This window comes from Ranitomeya imitator, chromosome 1 (assembly GCF_032444005.1).
Source record: "Ranitomeya imitator isolate aRanImi1 chromosome 1, aRanImi1.pri, whole genome shotgun sequence".
NCBI classification, from domain to species: Eukaryota; Metazoa; Chordata; class Amphibia; order Anura; family Dendrobatidae; genus Ranitomeya; species Ranitomeya imitator.
In genome coordinates this window covers 1,101,653,228-1,101,670,497 of record NC_091282.1, presented here as the reverse complement: position 1 = coordinate 1,101,670,497, position 17,270 = coordinate 1,101,653,228, and the positions used below count along the sequence as shown (strand labels likewise).

Below are 17,270 nucleotides of genomic sequence, written 5' to 3'. Positions count from 1 at the left end.
TGTGTATAGAGAAGAGTGAGGTGCTGCAGGTGGAGGCTGTGTATGAGGCCACATTAACACATTCAGTATTTGGTCAGTATTTTACCTCAGTATTTATAAGCCAAAACCATGAGTGCGAGAAGTGTTGACTAGTGTTAAATGATACCTTCCGATATTCGGAAATATCAGTATCGGATTGGATCGGCTGACATCCAAAAAATATCGGATATCGCCGATACCGATACCCGATACCAATGCAAGTCAATGGGACAAAAATATTGGAATTAAAATAAACCCTTTGTTTCCTTGTAGGTTAATTCTACATGAAGGAAAACAACTAAGAATAATGTAGGATGTATTGGGGGAGGTGGAGGAGATATTAAAGGCATAGAGGTTTAGCCCAATCAAATAGAATAGCAGGATTTTTTTATTTTTTTTAAGACGTTCGGAGTTACAAAGATATTGACTATGTTAAGATTTTTTATATTTTGTCAGATATTTATGTTTCACTACTTCCATGCTCTTCACCTCCTTTTTTACTTCTCCCACACTTTCTTCTTCATCATCCTCAGCAGCAGCATCTTTTTCATCAACTTCTCCTTCACCTTATTCATCTTCTTCTTCTTCACCTTCTTCCTATTACTCTTTTTTTTTACATTCTTCATATTCTTTTTATTCAACTATTATTCTTCTTCATATTCTACTTCTTCATCTTCTTCATATTCTTCTTCTTCATCATATTCTTATTTGTGACAGGCATTCCTGTAGTTGTTATCTATAAAAGTTTGAAGATTACACTTTCCGTTCTGCCTGTCACAAAAGATTTACAACAGGATTTGTCCGCTTTCAGTTTGGCCTGCAGCAGCAGGTTTTTTCCAGGGGCACCACGAGGAGGAACGGACTCACCCCCATACACTGCTTAGTCTTCTTCTGCTTATAATTTCGATAATATCTTTTGCTCTGATTTTTAGTCTTATGCTTAATGTTCTTCTTCTTTTTGTTCTGCAGCTTCTTTTTCTTCTGCTTCTTGGTCTTCAGGGTCGTCGTCTCCAGGGTCGTTGTCTTCAGGGTCATCATCTTCGGGGTCGTCGTCTTCTTCAGGGTGATCTTCAGGGTCGTCGTCTCCAGGGTCGTCATCTCCGGGGTCGTCATTTCCGGGGTCGTCGTCGTCTTCTTCGGGGTGGTCTTCAGGGTCGTCGTCTTTAGGGTCTTGAACTTGGAAATGTAGCAGAAGGTACAAGAAGGCTGAGGAACTGCCGAGAACCAGCTGATGGTACTGGAACCCGGTTACTAAGCAGGAGGTACCCGTGCCAGAAAGCACTACCAAGGACCACCCGACGTTGGTGGAACTCGGATACCCAGAAGGAGGCACCTAAGCTAAAGCCTCTGCCTGGAACCAGCTGATGGTACTGGAACCAGGATGGGGAGCAGAAGGTACAAGAGCAAAAGACACCGCTGAGAACCAGCTGACGGTACTGGAACCCGGATGGGTAGCAGAAGGTACAAGAGCCAATGGAACTACCGAGGACCAGCTGACGGTACTAGAACCCGGTTACTAAGCAGGAGGTACCCATGCCAGAAAGCACTACCAAGGACCACAAGACGTAGGTGGAACTCGGATACCCAGAAGGAGGCACCTAAGCCAAAGGCTCTGCCTAGAACCAGCTGACAGCACTGGAACCAGCTGGAGAAACTATGCCCCTTAGACCCCAGTCCAGAGCCTCTCACCTATCCAAATTAGTTCTCATGCTTCGCACTGACAAGGGCCCATAGCCTGAAACACTGTGTCTGCGAATTGAGATACTGATTTGGCTTTTATCCTAAGTCATATTGCACGACTCATTTAAAGGGTTGATTGTGACTTGTAGGATCGCTACTTCCAACAGGTGGCGCTATAGAGTTTAAGTCCTCTTTTTCTCAGAAGAGGCAATTTGCATATTATATTAGCCCTTAGAAAAATTAAAAACTTGGGGCTAAAACACCATTTTAGTGGTAAAAATTTAATGTATTCTTTCTTCACCGCTCAGTGGTATAAAATTCTGTGAGGCACATGTGGTGTTAATATGATCACTGCACCACTAGATGAATTCATTGGGGAGTGTAGTTTGTAAAATGAGTTCACATATAGGGAATTTCTGTTGTTCTGACACCTCAGGGGCTCTGCCAATGTTACATGGCCCCCTCAAACCATTCCAGCAAAATCTGAACTCCAATATGGCACCTCTTCCCTTTTGAGCTTTGCACTGTGCCTTCAAAGTTGTATTCCCCTACATATGGGGTATTGGTGTACTCAAGAGAAATTGTGCAACAACTTTTGGGGTCCAATTTCTCCTGTTACCCTTGGTAAAATAAAAAAATTGGGGGTGAAAAGATTATTTTTGTGGAAAAAATAGGATTTTTATTATCACGGCTCTACGTTATAAACTTCTGTGAAGCACTTGGGGGTTCAAAGTGCTCACCACACATCTAGATAACTTCCTTGGGGGATCTAGTTTCCAAAATGGTGTCACTTGTGGGGGATTTCCACTGTCTAGGTACATCAGGGGCTCTCCAAACGCGACATGGCGTCCTATGTCAATTCCAGCCAATTTTGAGTTGAAAAAGTCAAACAACGCTCCTTCCCTTCCGAGCGTTGCCATGAGCCCAAACAAACAGTGGTTTTCCCCCACATATGGGGTATCAGTGTACTCAGGTCAAATTGCACAACAACTTTTGCAATCTAATTTCTCCTGTTACCCTTGTGAAAATAAAAAATTGGGGCAAAAAGATCATTTTTTGTCAAAAAAATATGATTTTTTATTTTTACGGCTCTACGTTATGAACTTCTGTGAAGCACTTGGGGGTTCAAATTGCTCACCACACATCTAGATAAGTTCTTTTGGGGGGTATAGTTTCCAAAATGGTGTCACTTGTGGTTGGTTTCCTTAGTTTAGGCACATCAGGGGCTCTCTAAACGCGACATGATGTACAATCTCAATTCCAGCCAATTTTACGTTGAAAAGTCAAACAGCGCTCCTTCCCTTCCGAGCTCTGTCATGCGCCCAAACAGTGGTTTACCTCCACATATGGGGTATCATTATACTCAGGACAAATTGCACAACAACTTTTGTGGTCCAATTTCTCCTGTTACCCTTGGTAAAATAAAATAAATGGATCTGAAGTAAATTTTTTATGAAAAAAATCTAAATGGTCATTTTTTTAAACATTCCAAAAATTCATGTGAAGCACCTGAAGGGTTAATAAACTTATTGAATGTGGTTTTGAGCACCTTGAGGGGTGAAGTTATTAGAATGTGTCAGTTTTGGGTATCTTCTATCATATAGACCCCTCAAAGTGACTTCAAATGTGATAAGGTCCCTAAAAAAATGGTGTTGTAAAAATGAGAAATCGCTGTTCAACTTTTAACCCTTACAATTTCCTAACAAAAAAATTTTGGTTCCAAAATTGTGTTGATGTAACGTAGGCATGGGAAATGTTACTTATTAAGTATTTTGTGTGACAAATCCCTGTGATTTAAAGGCATGAAAATTCAAAGTTGGAAATTTTCGAAATTTTAAAAAAATTTGCCAAATTTCAGTTTTTTCACAAATAAACGCAAGTCATATCAAATAAATTTTACCACTATCATGAAGTACAATATGTCACGAGAAAACATTCTCAGAATCCATTGAAGCGTTTCAGAGTTACTACCTCATATAACACCCTCGGGGTTAAAAGGGTAAAACCAGAACATTTTTAAATACTTTTTGTAGTGCTGGATATTACAGAAATGTACCCCACACAACATAAACCTGTATGGGTGAGTAATTTAAGCCAGAACAACTTTTAAATGCTTTTTTGTCATGTTGGAAATCACAGAAATGTATCCCATACCACGGAATACTGTATGGGTGAGTAATTTAAGCCAGAACATCTTTTAAATGCTTTTTTGTCATGTTGGATATCACAGAAATGTATCTCATACCACGGAATACTGTATGGGTGAGTAATTTAAGCCAGAAATTTTTTTTTTAGTGTTATATATCAGAGAAATGTAGCACAAAGCCTGTAATACTCCATTGATGACAATACAGTCAATTTTTGCACCTTCAAAAAAATAATAGTTGCTTCTATTTACTATGTCCACTGAATACCCCTATATCCAATACCCGGGAATATTGTAGCCCTCTATCCTGGAACCACTAGCTGCCATATCCTATCTCTCACCAGAGCTCCAGACAGTAGGCCTGGCATATTTAACCATGGTTCTCATATATTTTCAAATTTTGTTGTTGCTTTTATTTTTCTATAAACCCCATTTTCCATCCAAATGTTATGATTTATCCTGTTTATTAGTACTGTGACCGATGGAGGTTGGACATCTAACCATTGTGATGCAATCAGTTTGCGATAACCCAACGGCCAGCAGAGATTCAAAGTCCGCTGACTCTCCCAGATATCCCAGCAGCACACACACCTTTGGGTTTGCCTGAAGTTGCACTCCAAACACCCTTTTTATTAGAGCTAACGCGCTTTTCCAAAATGAGCCCAGTTTATTCCCAGAACATGTGCATTAAATGCGCCTCCTCTGTTCCACATCTAGGACAACCTGCATTTGAGCAGACCCCTATCTTAAAAAGGAAGCTCGACGTTCTGTACACCCTGTGTATGAGATATTCACATGTGGTCAAAATTGTTGGTACCCCTCGTTTAACAACAGAAAAACCCACAATGGTCACAGAAATAACTTGAATCTGACAAAAGTAATAATAAATAAAAGATCTATGAAAATGAACAACCATGCTTCCACAGAATTTAAAAAAAAATAAAATTCAGGAAATAGGCCTGGACAGAAATGATGGTATCCTTAACTTAATATTTTGTTGCACAACCTTTTGAGGCAACATCTGCGAGAGTCTTTGAGACTTACACGGGGACAGTCTGGGAGCCTGCTCTAATACCTCTTTCCATTGTTCTACTGTGATCTGTCCCACAACTGATTCCCATTTTATCCTTGCCGTCTAAGTATGGCCATTAGTACGAGAATGCAACATCTGTTGATATAGTCTAGAGATTAGACCAGTCGTATATTTTGCCGAGGCAAATGACTCAAGTGCGTAGCTTTTTTGTATTTCGGGTGCAGCAACACCAAACTGGGGCAGGAACGCGTGCCTTAGTTGTAGGTATTGAAAGAAGGAAGCATTAGGAAGCCAATATTCTTGTTGGATTTTATTGAAGCTTTTAATTGTTCCGTTTTATAGTATATTGTCTATAGTTTGTATTCCCTTCAGCTTCCACCCTATAAACCCCTTTAACTTGTCAAACTTCGCTAATTTATGATTGTGCCATATTAGGGAAAATTTGGAGTATCCAGTAATTCCCAGCAATCTCTTTCCCCTATCCCCCATGTTGTATATTAACACCATAGTTGGCCACTCTCCATCCACGCGGCTCGCACCTCCTTCCAATATGTGAATAGGTGAAACATATTTTTTTGTCATGTAAAACAAGTCTTCCTGCCTTGCCCATACTATCCCTCTTTTCCCAACTGTAAAAATGCTGCATCTGTGCTATAAAGTACATCCATGGCTCTGGATGTACCCACCCTTTGTTTTATGCCTCTGAAGGGTTAGTAATTTAATTCTTGCTTATCGTTTGCCCCAGATTAGTTCTCTAAACATTGACTGCACTTTACGGAATATAGGGGGAGGAATCCAACATGGAGAATTGTGTAGTACATATAGCAATTGCGGAATTAGTATCATTTTAATGAGATTTCCTCTATTACCGATAGTGGGTATTTGCACCATACATTGATTTTAGACCTGAATCTCTAACAAGGTCTGAAATACGAGGACATTTGCAGTATGCTGTGTTGTTTTCTCAGTCCGATCTGAGAAAAAAAATTGCAGATGAGCAAGGACTCTAAATAAAATAACATCAGTCAGGGTGCAATCCGATTTTTTTTTCTATCAGATTGCACTCTTTGGTTTTTCTCGCAGATGAGTATGAGTCCTTACACTGAGAATCTTCATAAGATTCTTCATGCCGACCTAAGACGGTGAGTGTCATACTGTAATGTAAGGTGATCTAAACAGGGCCTACAATCACTCTGGGCTTTTCTGCGCATGCAGGAATTATTTCAGCAAATCCACAGTCTGTGAGGTAGAAAAAAAAGAGAAGTAGATGTTATCTCTGTGCACACAAGTCCCTGGTCTTAAGCCAGCAGTGTTCTCATGTATGCATCATGGGGAGGGAGCAAGGAAACGTCACCACAGGGGAGGAAGCAGTATAGAAATAGCAGCTCAGGGATAGAAAGTCAGAAGTGCCGGAAGAACATCAAGAAGAAGAAGAAGGGAAAGATCTGTCAAATACAAGAACGTGTAACATCGAAGAAAGATTACTTACAAAACAACTAAGAAAGATTAAGGATGTATCTCATCCCAGAATTCTCCAAAGAAACCTGGATCCTGCTCATCTCACTGCTGGCCCTTCTCACGTAGTAAGTTTCCTATCCTTCACTCTCTCTTTATATGAAATGTTTTGTCTGTTGTTTTGATATAACAGGAGAAGGATGGTGACTTTATATCCATGATCCTGAATGTACGTGTTCCTCATTAATGGATGGGATATATTTACTATAAACGTTCCTGCCGCCTCCTATTCCTGAGATCAGCAGTAGGTGCTGAGCCTAATATGTTACCACGTTACTGCACGTCATGTTCTGTTAAAGCGTATATCTGGGACTTTGTGAAAACCAAAAAAAGTACCTAAGCACTAACAGGCAAGTAGTTACTACTTACCTGCTTGTTGTGCACGGTTTCACTCTTCCCTGGCACAGCCGGCGATTCAGCTGCCTCTGCTGACATAACGTTGACAGAGCGGCGGCTTCTTCTCCGCTTCGTTCTGTGGATAGAGCGAGGGTTCTGACGTCATTCTGATTGACAGTCAGATTGTCGCTTCCTTACTGGGGGAGCCGGCTATCAATCAAAATGATTTTGGAAGTCACTACCTGTCTACAGAGCAAGGGGGGATAGAAGCCGCTGCTCTGTCAATGTGATGTCAGCAGAGGCAGGTGAATTGCTGGCAGGAGCAGTCTGTGACCACTCTGTGCCAGGTTACAGTGGTGCTGTGCCCAACAGACAGGCAAGGAGCAACTACCTGCCTGTTAAGTGTTTAGGCACGTTCTTTGTGTTTCACAAAGTCTCAAATATACCCTTTAAATTAACATTTTTATCTTCTCCCTTTAATTAGAACCTGTCAACACCAAAAATGGTATTTACCGGCAGATAAGTGTTCACTTGAAGCAAAGCAGCCTGTCAGTCAGTGTGCATGGGAATGATTACATTTGCGCTCACAGCCCGATCCCAGCTGCAGGGAGAATAAAACATCATTTTCTCCAGCTAGACAGCATTTAAATACTATTTAACTTCAGATAACCTTGTATATACAATTAAATAGTGTTTTTGGAGGGCACTGGTTGCAGGTGATGAAATTATCACCTGTGCAATACTAAGGAAATCCTGAAAACATGACCTGTTGTGGGGTCTTGAGGACTGGAGTTGGGGAACACTGCTCTTAGGTCAGGAGACCATGACCAGTTGGTGCATTGCAGTCCAATGACGAACCGATTTGCACAGATGTGTGAATGAGGCATGTAACTCTTATTTGTCAGAAAATGTATAACCACAGAATAGATTAAAGGGAATCTGTCAGTAGGATCAACCCTTTTTTTCCATCTATATGGGCATGTAGGTCATAGGAAGCGTATTCAAATAAAATCTTGATATCGGCAATCCGATGTCTTATTCCAGAGAAATCCACATTTTTCTTATAATGTAAATGAGCTCAGATTAAAGGGGTTATCCATCTGAATGTTTGCCCCCATTAAAATAATACCACTTAGGCCGGTGTCCCACTTGCAACTGCAAGGCGAGAAAGAGAAACTCGTGTGAGTGTCTTGCCTCAATACCCAGCACTGCCGCCGACACTCGGGACCGGAGTGTGCGGCTGCATGTATTTCTATGCAGCTGAACGCTCTGGTCTGAACCACCGGTGGCAGTTGCGGGTACTGAGGCGAGAGACTCACGCAACTATCTCGCATTGCAGTTGCAAGTGGGACACCGACCTTATACTCTCCTCCCGTGCCGGCCCCGTTCCAGCAGTGTTGGCACTTGCGTTCCCATGGGACTCACGTGAGGTTATGAGGTCAATCAGCTCTGACGTCACTGTCTCTGCCTTATAAGTAATTAACAGGAAGTGGGCAGCCAGCCGCAGCCCTGACTTCCTCTTGGTTACTTATGTGTCAGAAGGCAGAGACATTAATGCCAACACTGATTGGGTGTAATTAGCTTCAGTGATCCCCAGGAATACAAGTGCTGACACCGCTGGAGCAGCACAGACATGGAGGTGAGTATGTGTTTTTATCTTAATGGTTGCAAACATTCAGTTTGAGAAGGAGTTGTTCTAGTGGTGGACAACCCCTTTGGGTTAAGATCTATGGGTCGGACTCTGATCTGCATGAGAATCTGCCTCCAGAGATTATTGTAAATGAAAGGAGTTGTTACAAGTGTGAGACATGTAACTAAAACAAAACAGTAGAACTGAACTTTGTCTCCTTACAAACACATTTGCTGCAGCTCTCACAGCTCTGCTGTACTGTAACGCTGTCTGCCTGTGAGATGAAAGCTACAACTGAGGGGAACCTGTAGATGTGTCAGGTATAATCACACACAGCTCTGCAGTGAGATGAGGAGAGCAGAGAGCGGCCATTACACTGGTAACTCCCCCTTTCGCTTATTATAATCTGTGATGGCGGAGTCTCATGCAGATCAGTGTCCGGCCCGGCACGTAGTCCTGAACAGCTCATTTACATATAAGAAAAATGTGGATTACTTTGGAATAAGATTTCGGATCACAGATGACAATGTATCATTTTATTCAGCTTCCTATGACCTAGATGCCCATAGACTTATGATGGTTGATCCTACTGACAGATTCACTTTAAGTCACATTAAGGAACACCACAGCTCATCATGAATCTCATCAGGGGCGTTACCAATGTGAGACATATAGATAAGGACAACAGAGAGCAGCCGTTACATATAACACTGGTAACACTCATTTTATATGAGCTCTGCGGGCAGTTTTATGCCACCCTGCTAACTTTCCTGCTGTGTTTGTGAAAGAGACTGGTCAGCTGAACAATAGGTTGGCCAATAGCTATCTGCTGTGTATGGGCAGCATATAATTTGTGAGGATCTAATCTGTCACACAAATATATGATTGTTAATGATTTCACAAATACTCAAACATAGATTCATTGGATATGACAATTCCCTTTGTAAAACTGATTCTACTTGAGGCTGTTAGTTAATATTAAGATGACTTGGATTGATCTACTGTTCGAAATATTAATCAATAATCATTATCGATGGATAAAATATGATAATAAAAGCCAATTTTTTCCAGTTACGTGATCTGGCCATACAGAATATTCAAGAAATATGGAATCCCCGGTCCTAGACCCCTACCATTTATTGGAACTTTTCTTGAAAACAAAAATGTGAGTATAAAGACAAATCATCTGATTAAAGGAGATTACCGGATAAAAATCGCACACAAAAATAATCTTTAAAGTGAACGTGTCAGTGGATTCATGCTGGCCAAACCATCTTCTGGGGTCTCAGAGAAAATATATTAAAGATCTGGCCGGGAACCATAGCTGGACATGGGACTAGTCCAGTACTGCCCCTGGCCGGCTCTTCCCAGCGCCACAGCAAGTGACTGACAGCTCTCGCCCACAGTGAAAGTCCTGCCAATCACCTTGAGCAGCGCTGGTAGAAGAATTTTCTGTCTTCTGCCGAAGCATTTAAGATAGAAATTACCTGGCTGCAATTGTGCAGCCTGACCTGATCTCTGGTATCTGCTCCATCAGTCACAACACATTTCTGGCACGGTGCTCCAGCAAGTGACCGCGGCAGCTTGTGAAGGAGGCCGGCTGACTAAAGTAGCCCTTCTCTGTCTTTGCGTCAACTGATGGAGAGGAAAGTTGGCTTAGCTTTTAATATGAGCAGCCAGGAGATCTTCATGTCTTTAGTCCTGACTTTTTCTGCAGTGTATAATTGTAGGTAAAATAAAGTAAAAGTACTGAGCTGTGCACGAATGTGATTGTGTAATAGTGAAGCCAACGTGGCACTCAGAATATACCATTGCCATCTGTGCGCAGTAAGTGACTGAACACAATAAGAATAATCATGATGAGTAAATCAGTGAGTGCAGAACTTCCTGGATATGGAAGATTAGAAATGACTTTTTTTATGAATGATTAACCTGAATTACGAAAGCACATAAAATGTGTCAGTAAACTTGTTAACTCAAAATAGGCTCCATGGACAGATTTTGCACTAGCATCATAACTTAATTAGGTCCCCGGAGTAGTAATATATTCAACTTTTCACCCTTAAATATGGATTCAGCCATCACTGCAGGGGTATCAAGTAACAGCAGGGTGGGGAATGTTGCCTACACTTAGGACTTGTTCAGACAAGTGAAAATTGACCAATGTAATTCAATAGGAAGTTCAGGTGAAAGGTTTTTTCCCATGTCTGAGTTAAAAAAAAAAACTTCCGTATTTCAGATGATACTTGCCAATTCACATTTATGGGTGCACCCCAAAAAATCGGATCCCATATGCAGGGGTGTATCTAGGTTTTTTGGCATTCAACTGGTATTCAGTTAACACCCCTTCCCCCTCCAATCACGTGTGTGTGGTTTGCACATTTAGTCACATGCCGATGAGCTGCTCTTCCTAATTCAATGTTCAGTGAAAAACAGAGAAGCAGGAAGAGAAGCTCTTTGTCACGTAACAGCGTAAGTATGAAAATCACATATGAGTTAAGTGGTCATGTGAAGACTGCTGGAAACATCAAGCAGAGCTGAATCCTGACAGTGAGGATATTACATGTTGTTAGGATTGGCTGCAGGGCTTCATTTTATAATTAAAGGGTGTGTCCAGATCTGAGATGAAAGTCTGCAGTCACTATAGGTGGCTGCAGCCCTCTGAATTCTCACAGTGCATGCACTGCAGACTTTTAGGATTCTCCATTGCACAAGTATGTGATTTGGATACTTCTGGCCACATTTCTACTAGACGTGCCCGGCCTTGCTCAATTCATTTTCATTGAGTGAGGCCACGCATGTCTAGTCAGCACGTGACCACATGTATGCAAATCAGCGTGCAGCGAACACTGTGAGAATTCAGAAGTCTGCAGGCACATAGAATGACTGCAGACTCATCACAAACGTGAACAACCCCTTTAATGCACCTAACATAAATAAAAATATGAGAATCAGTATCACAAAAAACAATTACATCCAGGTACTTTATAGATGACATTGTCTCTGGGGTCATTCTCTTTCTTTTCTACTTCATCTAGTCCAGACTCCATGAGTTTTCTCATTCACAGCCGTCTCTGCAGACTTCCATCTTCTCCAGTCTCCTGCAGCACATCCCCATATGATGCCCTTAGAGATAGCAGAGTCATTATAATGCTCCCAAATATAAATATTTGCCCTACGCTGAAGCCCTGAATAAATAATTGCCCCTCACTATATTCCCTGCAAATAATATGTCTTCACGCTGTCCCTCTTATGGTACATGCTCTCTACACTGCTCCCTCATTTCCATACTGGGCCCCCTCTTCATGCTGTTCTCTCACACTGAGTCCCCTTATAGGGCTCTAGTCTCTAAACTATGCCCCATCATCACCCCCCTCCCCTTGGTATACTGTCACCTCCTGGCTGTGCCCATTTACTGTTGCCTATGCTACATCCCCCACACTACTCAGTCTCTATTCTGTGCCTACTCACACTTTTTCCCCCCATACTGTCTCCTTGCACCTTTCCTTCTCATCCTCATACATTTAACTTCTCACTTGCCATACTGGCTCCTCACACATCCCTCCAAATCGCCATACTGTGTCCACGCCCATCCCATCAACCCCCATACTATGTCCTCATACATTTTCCCCTCGCTCTTCATGCTGTGTCCGCACCCATACCATCACTCACCATACTGTGTCTGCACCCTTCCCCCATACATGCCCCCCATCTCATACCTTCCTTCTCATATTGTGTCTTCAAATTTCTCCTGCTCCCCATATTGTGTCTGCACCTGTCACTTCCTTGCTCCCCAAATTTATGTCCTCAAATCATACCCCGTTACACAAAATCTCACCCAGTCCTATTACACTAAAAATAAATCACAGTAAATCTCCCCATGCAGTAAATAACCCTCTCTCACGCACACAGTGAATCCCCCCCACACACAGTAAATACTCAAAAAAACACAATAAATACCCTCCTCACAAATGCACAGTAAATACCCCCCACACAGTAAATAACCCCCCACACAGTAAATACCCCCTGTTGTGAATTCTGTGGTCAAGCTCCCTCCTGTGGTCATGAGTGGTACTTCGGCTGGTTCTGTCTATGAGCTTCCTCTGGTGGATGTGAGTGGGGCTGCGGCTTCTGAGTTTCCTTCCTCAGGTGACGAGGTTAAGTCGTTAGGTGCTGCTCTATTTAGCTCCACCTAGTTCTTTGTTCCTTGCCTCCAGTCAATGTTCCAGTATTGGTCTTGCTCTTTCCTGGATCGTTCTTGTGGCCTGTCTGCCCTGCATAAGCTAAGTTCTGCTTGTGTTACTTTTGTTTGCTATTTTTTCTGTCCAGCTTGCTATATTGGTTTTTCTTGCTTGCTGGAAGCTCTGGGACGCAGAGGGAGCACCTCCGTGCCGTTAGTCGGTACGGAGGGTCTTTTTGCGCCCTCTGCGTGGTTGTTTGTAGGTTTTTGTGCTGACCGCAAAGCTATCTTTACTATCCTCGGTCTATTCAGTAAGTCGGGCCTCACTTTGCTAAAACCTATTTCATCTCTGTGTTTGTATTTTCATCTTTACTCACAGTCATTATATGTGGGGGGCTGCCTTTTCCTTTGGGGAATTTCTCTGAGGCAAGGTAGGCTTATTTTTCTATCTTCAGGGCTAGCTAGTTTCTCAGGCTGTGCCCGAGGCGCCTAGGTCTGGTCAGGAGCGCTCCACGGCTACCTCTAGTGTGGTGTGATAGGATTAGGGATTGCGGTCAGCAGAGTTCCCACGTCTCAGAGCTCGTCCTATGTTATTAGTAACTATCAGGTCACTTTGTGTGCTCTTAACCACCAGGTCCATTGTGTTTCTGAACCACCAGTTCATAACAGTACTGGAGGCCCAAAGTACTAATGCTTCTCAATAGAGGGAAAAGAGAAGTTCTGAGACCATTTTTTTTTCTCTGCACTGTGTTTTGTCTTTCTTTTCCCCTAGACATTTGGGTGGTTCAGGACACAGGTGTAGTGATGGACATTAAAGGTCTGTTTTCTTGTGTGGATCATCTCACTGCACGAGTACAAAATATTCAAGACATTGTGGTTCAGGAATCTATGTTAGAACCTAGAATGCCTATTCCTGACTTATTTTCTGGAGATAGAGCTAAGTTTCTGAATTTCAAAAATAATTGTAAACTGTTTCTGGCTTTGAAACCCCGCTCCTCTGGTCACCCAGTTCAACAAGTTAAGATCATTATTTCTTTATTACGTGGCGACCCTCAAGACTGGGCATTCTCCCTTGCGCCAGGAGATCCTGCATTATGCGATATTGATGCGTTTTTTCTGGCGCTCGGATTGCTGTATGATGAACCTAATTCAGTGGATCAGGCAGAGAAAAATTTGCTGGCTCTGTGTCAGGGTCAGGATGAGGTAGAGATATATTGTCAGAAGTTTAGGAAGTGGTCTGTGCTCACTCAGTGGAATGAATGTGCGCTGGCAGCAATTTTCAGAAAGGGTCTCTCTGAAGCCCTTAAGGATGTCATGGTGGGATTTCCTATGCCTGCTGGTCTGAATGAGTCTATGTCTTTGGCCATTCAGATCGATCGACGCTTACGTGAGCGTAAAAATGTGCACCATTTGGCGGTATTATCTGAGCATAAACCTGAGCCTATGCAATGTGATAGGACTTTGACCAGAGCTGAACGGCAAGAACATAGACGTCGGAATGGGCTGTGTTTTTATTGTGGTGATTCCACTCATGCTATCTCCGATTGTCCTAAGTGCACTAAGCGGTTCGCTAGGTCTGCCACCATTGGTACGGTACAGTCAAAATTTCTTTTGTCCGTTACTTTGATCTGCTCTTTGTCATCCTATTCTGTCACGGCATTTGTGGATTCAGGCGCTGCCCTGAATTTGATGGACTTGGACTTTGCTAGGCGCTGTGGGTTTTTCTTGGAGCCCTTGCAGTATCCTATTCCATTGAGAGGAATTGATGCTACGCCTTTGGCCAAGAATAAGCCTCAGTACTGGACCCAACTGACCATGTGCATGGCTCCTGCGCATCAGGAGGATATTCGCTTTTTGGTGCTGCATAATCTGCATGATGTGGTCGTGTTGGGGTTGCCATGGCTACAAGTCCATAACCCAGTATTGGATTGGAAATCTATGTCTGTGTCCAGCTGGGGTTGTCAGGGGGTACATGGTGATGTTCCAGTTCTGTCTATTTCATCATCCACCCCTTCTGAGGTCCCAGAGTTCTTGTCGGATTACCGGGATGTATTTGATGAGCCCAAGTCCAGTGCCCTACCTCCGCATAGGGATTGCGATTGTGCTATCGATTTGATTCCTGGTAGTAAGTTTCCTAAGGGTCGACTGTTTAATTTGTCTGTTCCTGAGCACGCCGCTATGCGGAGTTATGTAAAGGAATCCTTAGAGAAGGGTCATATTCGCCCGTCGTTGTCGCCATTGGGAGCAGGGTTCTTTTTTGTGGCCAAGAAGGATGGTTCGTTGAGACCTTGTATTGATTACCGCCTTCTAAATAAAATCACAGTCAAATTTCAGTACCCCTTGCCGCTGCTGTCTGATTTGTTTGCTCGGATTAAGGGGGCTAGTTGGTTCACCAAGATAGATCTTCGTGGTGCGTATAATCTTGTGCGTATTAAACAGGGCGATGAATGGAAAACAGCATTTAATACGCCCGAGGGCCATTTTGAGTACTTGGTTATGCCATTCGGGCTTTCCAATGCTCCATCAGTATTTCAGTCCTTTATGCATGACATCTTCCGAGAGTACCTGGATAAATTCCTGATTGTATACTTGGATGATATTTTGGTCTTCTCGGATGATTGGGAGTCTCACGTGAAGCAGGTTAGAATGGTGTTCCAGGTCCTGCGTGCTAATTCTTTGTTTGTGAAGGGGTCAAAGTGTCTCTTTGGTGTTCAGAAGGTTTCATTTTTGGGTTTCATTTTTTCCCCTTCTGCTGTCGAGATGGACCCTGTTAAAGTTCAGGCCATCCATGATTGGACTCAGCCGACATCTCTGAAGAGTCTGCAAAAGTTCCTGGGCTTTGCTAATTTTTATCGTCGCTTCATCAATAATTTTTCAAGTATTGCTAAACCGTTGACTGATTTAACCAAGAAGGGTGCTGATGTGGTCAATTGGTCTTCTGCTGCTGTACAAGCTTTTCAGGAGTTGAACCGTCGTTTTTCTTCTGCCCCTGTGTTGTGCCAGCCAGATGTTTCGCTCCCGTTCCAGGTCGAGGTTGATGCTTCTGAGATTGGAGCAGGGGCTGTTTTGTCGCAAAGAAGTTCTGATGGCTTGGTGATGAAACCATGTGCCTTCTTTTCCAAAAACTTTCGCTTGCTGAGCGTAATTATGATGTTGGCAATCGAGAGTTGTTGTCATTGGCTTGAAGTAGCTAAGCATCGCGTGGTGGTCTTGACTGATCACAAGAACTTGACTTATCTCGAGTCTGCCAAACGGTTGAATCCTAGACAGGCTTGTTGGTCGCTGTTTTTCTCCCGTTTTGACTATGTGGTTTCGTACCTTCCGGGCTCTAAGAATGTGAAGGCGGATGCCCTGTCTAGGAGTTTTGTGCCCGACTCTCCGGGTTTGCCTGAGCCGGCGGGTATTCTCAAAGAGGGGGTAATTTTGTCTGCCATCTCCCCTGATTTGCAGCGGGTGCTGCAAATATTTCAGGCTAATAGACCTGACCGTTGCCCAGCGGAGAAACTGTTTGTCCCTGATAAATGGACGAGTAGAGTTATCTCTGAGGTTCATTGTTCGGTGTTGGCTGGTCATCCTGGAATCTTTGGTACCAGAGATTTGGTGGCTACATCCTTTTGGTGGCTGTCTCTGTCGCGGGATGTGCGTTCGTTTGTGCAGTCCTGTGGGATTTGTGCTCGGGCTAAGCCCTGCTGTTCTCGTGCCAGTGGGTTGCTTTTGCCCTTGCCGGTCCCGAAGAGGCCCTGGACACATATCTCTATGGATTTTATTTTGGATCTCCCCGTCTCTCAGAAGATGTCGGTCACTTGGGTGGTTTGTGATCGCTTCTCTAAGATGGTCCATTTGGTACCCTTGTCTAAATTGCCTTCCTTCTCTGATTTGGTGCCATTGTTTTTCCAGCATGTAGTTCGTTTACATGGCATTCCGGAGAACATCGTTTCTGACAGAGGTTCCCAGTTTGTTTCGAGGTTTTGGCGAGCCTTTTGTGCTAGGATGGGCATTGATTTGTCTTTTTCCTCGGCTTTCCATCCTCAGACAAATGGCCAAACTGAACGAACCAATCAGACCTTGGAAACATATCTGAGATGTTTTGTTTCTGCTGATCAGGATGATTGGGTGTCCTTTTTGTCTTTGGCTGAGTTCGCCCTTAATAATCGGGCCAGCTCGGCTACGTTGGTTTCGCCGTTTTTCTGCAATTCTGGTTTCCATCCTCGTTTCTCTTCAGGGCAGGTTGAGTCTTCGGACTGTCCTGGTGTGGACACTGTGGTGGATAGGTTGCAGCAGATTTGGACTCATGTAGTGGACAATTTGACATTGTCCCAGGAGAAGGCTCAACGTTTCGCTAACCGCAGGCGCTGTGTGGGTCCCCGAATTCGTGTTGGGGATTTGGTTTGGTTGTCGTCTCGTTATATTCCTATGAAAGTTTCCTCTCCTAAGTTTGAGCCTCGTTTCATTGGTCCGTATAGGATTTCTGAGGTTCTTAATCCTGTGTCTTTTCGTTTGACCCTTCCAGCTTCTTTTTCCATCCATAATGTATTCCAGAGGTCATTGTTGCGGAGATACGTGGCACCTGTGGTTCCATCCGTTGATCCTCCTTCCCCAGTTTTGGTTGAGGGAGAGTTGGAGTATATAGTGGAGAAGATTTTGGATTCTCGTATTTCGAGACGGAAACTCCAGTACCTGGTTAAGTGGAAGGGTTATGGTCAGGAAGATAAATCCTGGGTCTTTGCCTCTG

General features: G+C 43.3%; 1 protein-coding gene across 1 annotated transcript in view; it reads left to right on the top strand.

The window, feature by feature from the left end:
* The first annotated feature begins 6,137 nt into the window (after positions 1 to 6,137).
* The window catches only part of LOC138656929 (cytochrome P450 3A24-like), a 60,754-nt gene continuing 49,621 nt past the window's right edge, over positions 6,138 to 17,270 (top strand). The window contains exons 1-2 of the mRNA XM_069744281.1: positions 6,138 to 6,460; positions 9,430 to 9,523. Coding sequence (XP_069600382.1) covers positions 6,390 to 6,460; positions 9,430 to 9,523 — 165 coding nt within the window. The 5' untranslated portion in view covers positions 6,138 to 6,389. The remainder of the gene's footprint in view (positions 6,461 to 9,429; positions 9,524 to 17,270) is intronic.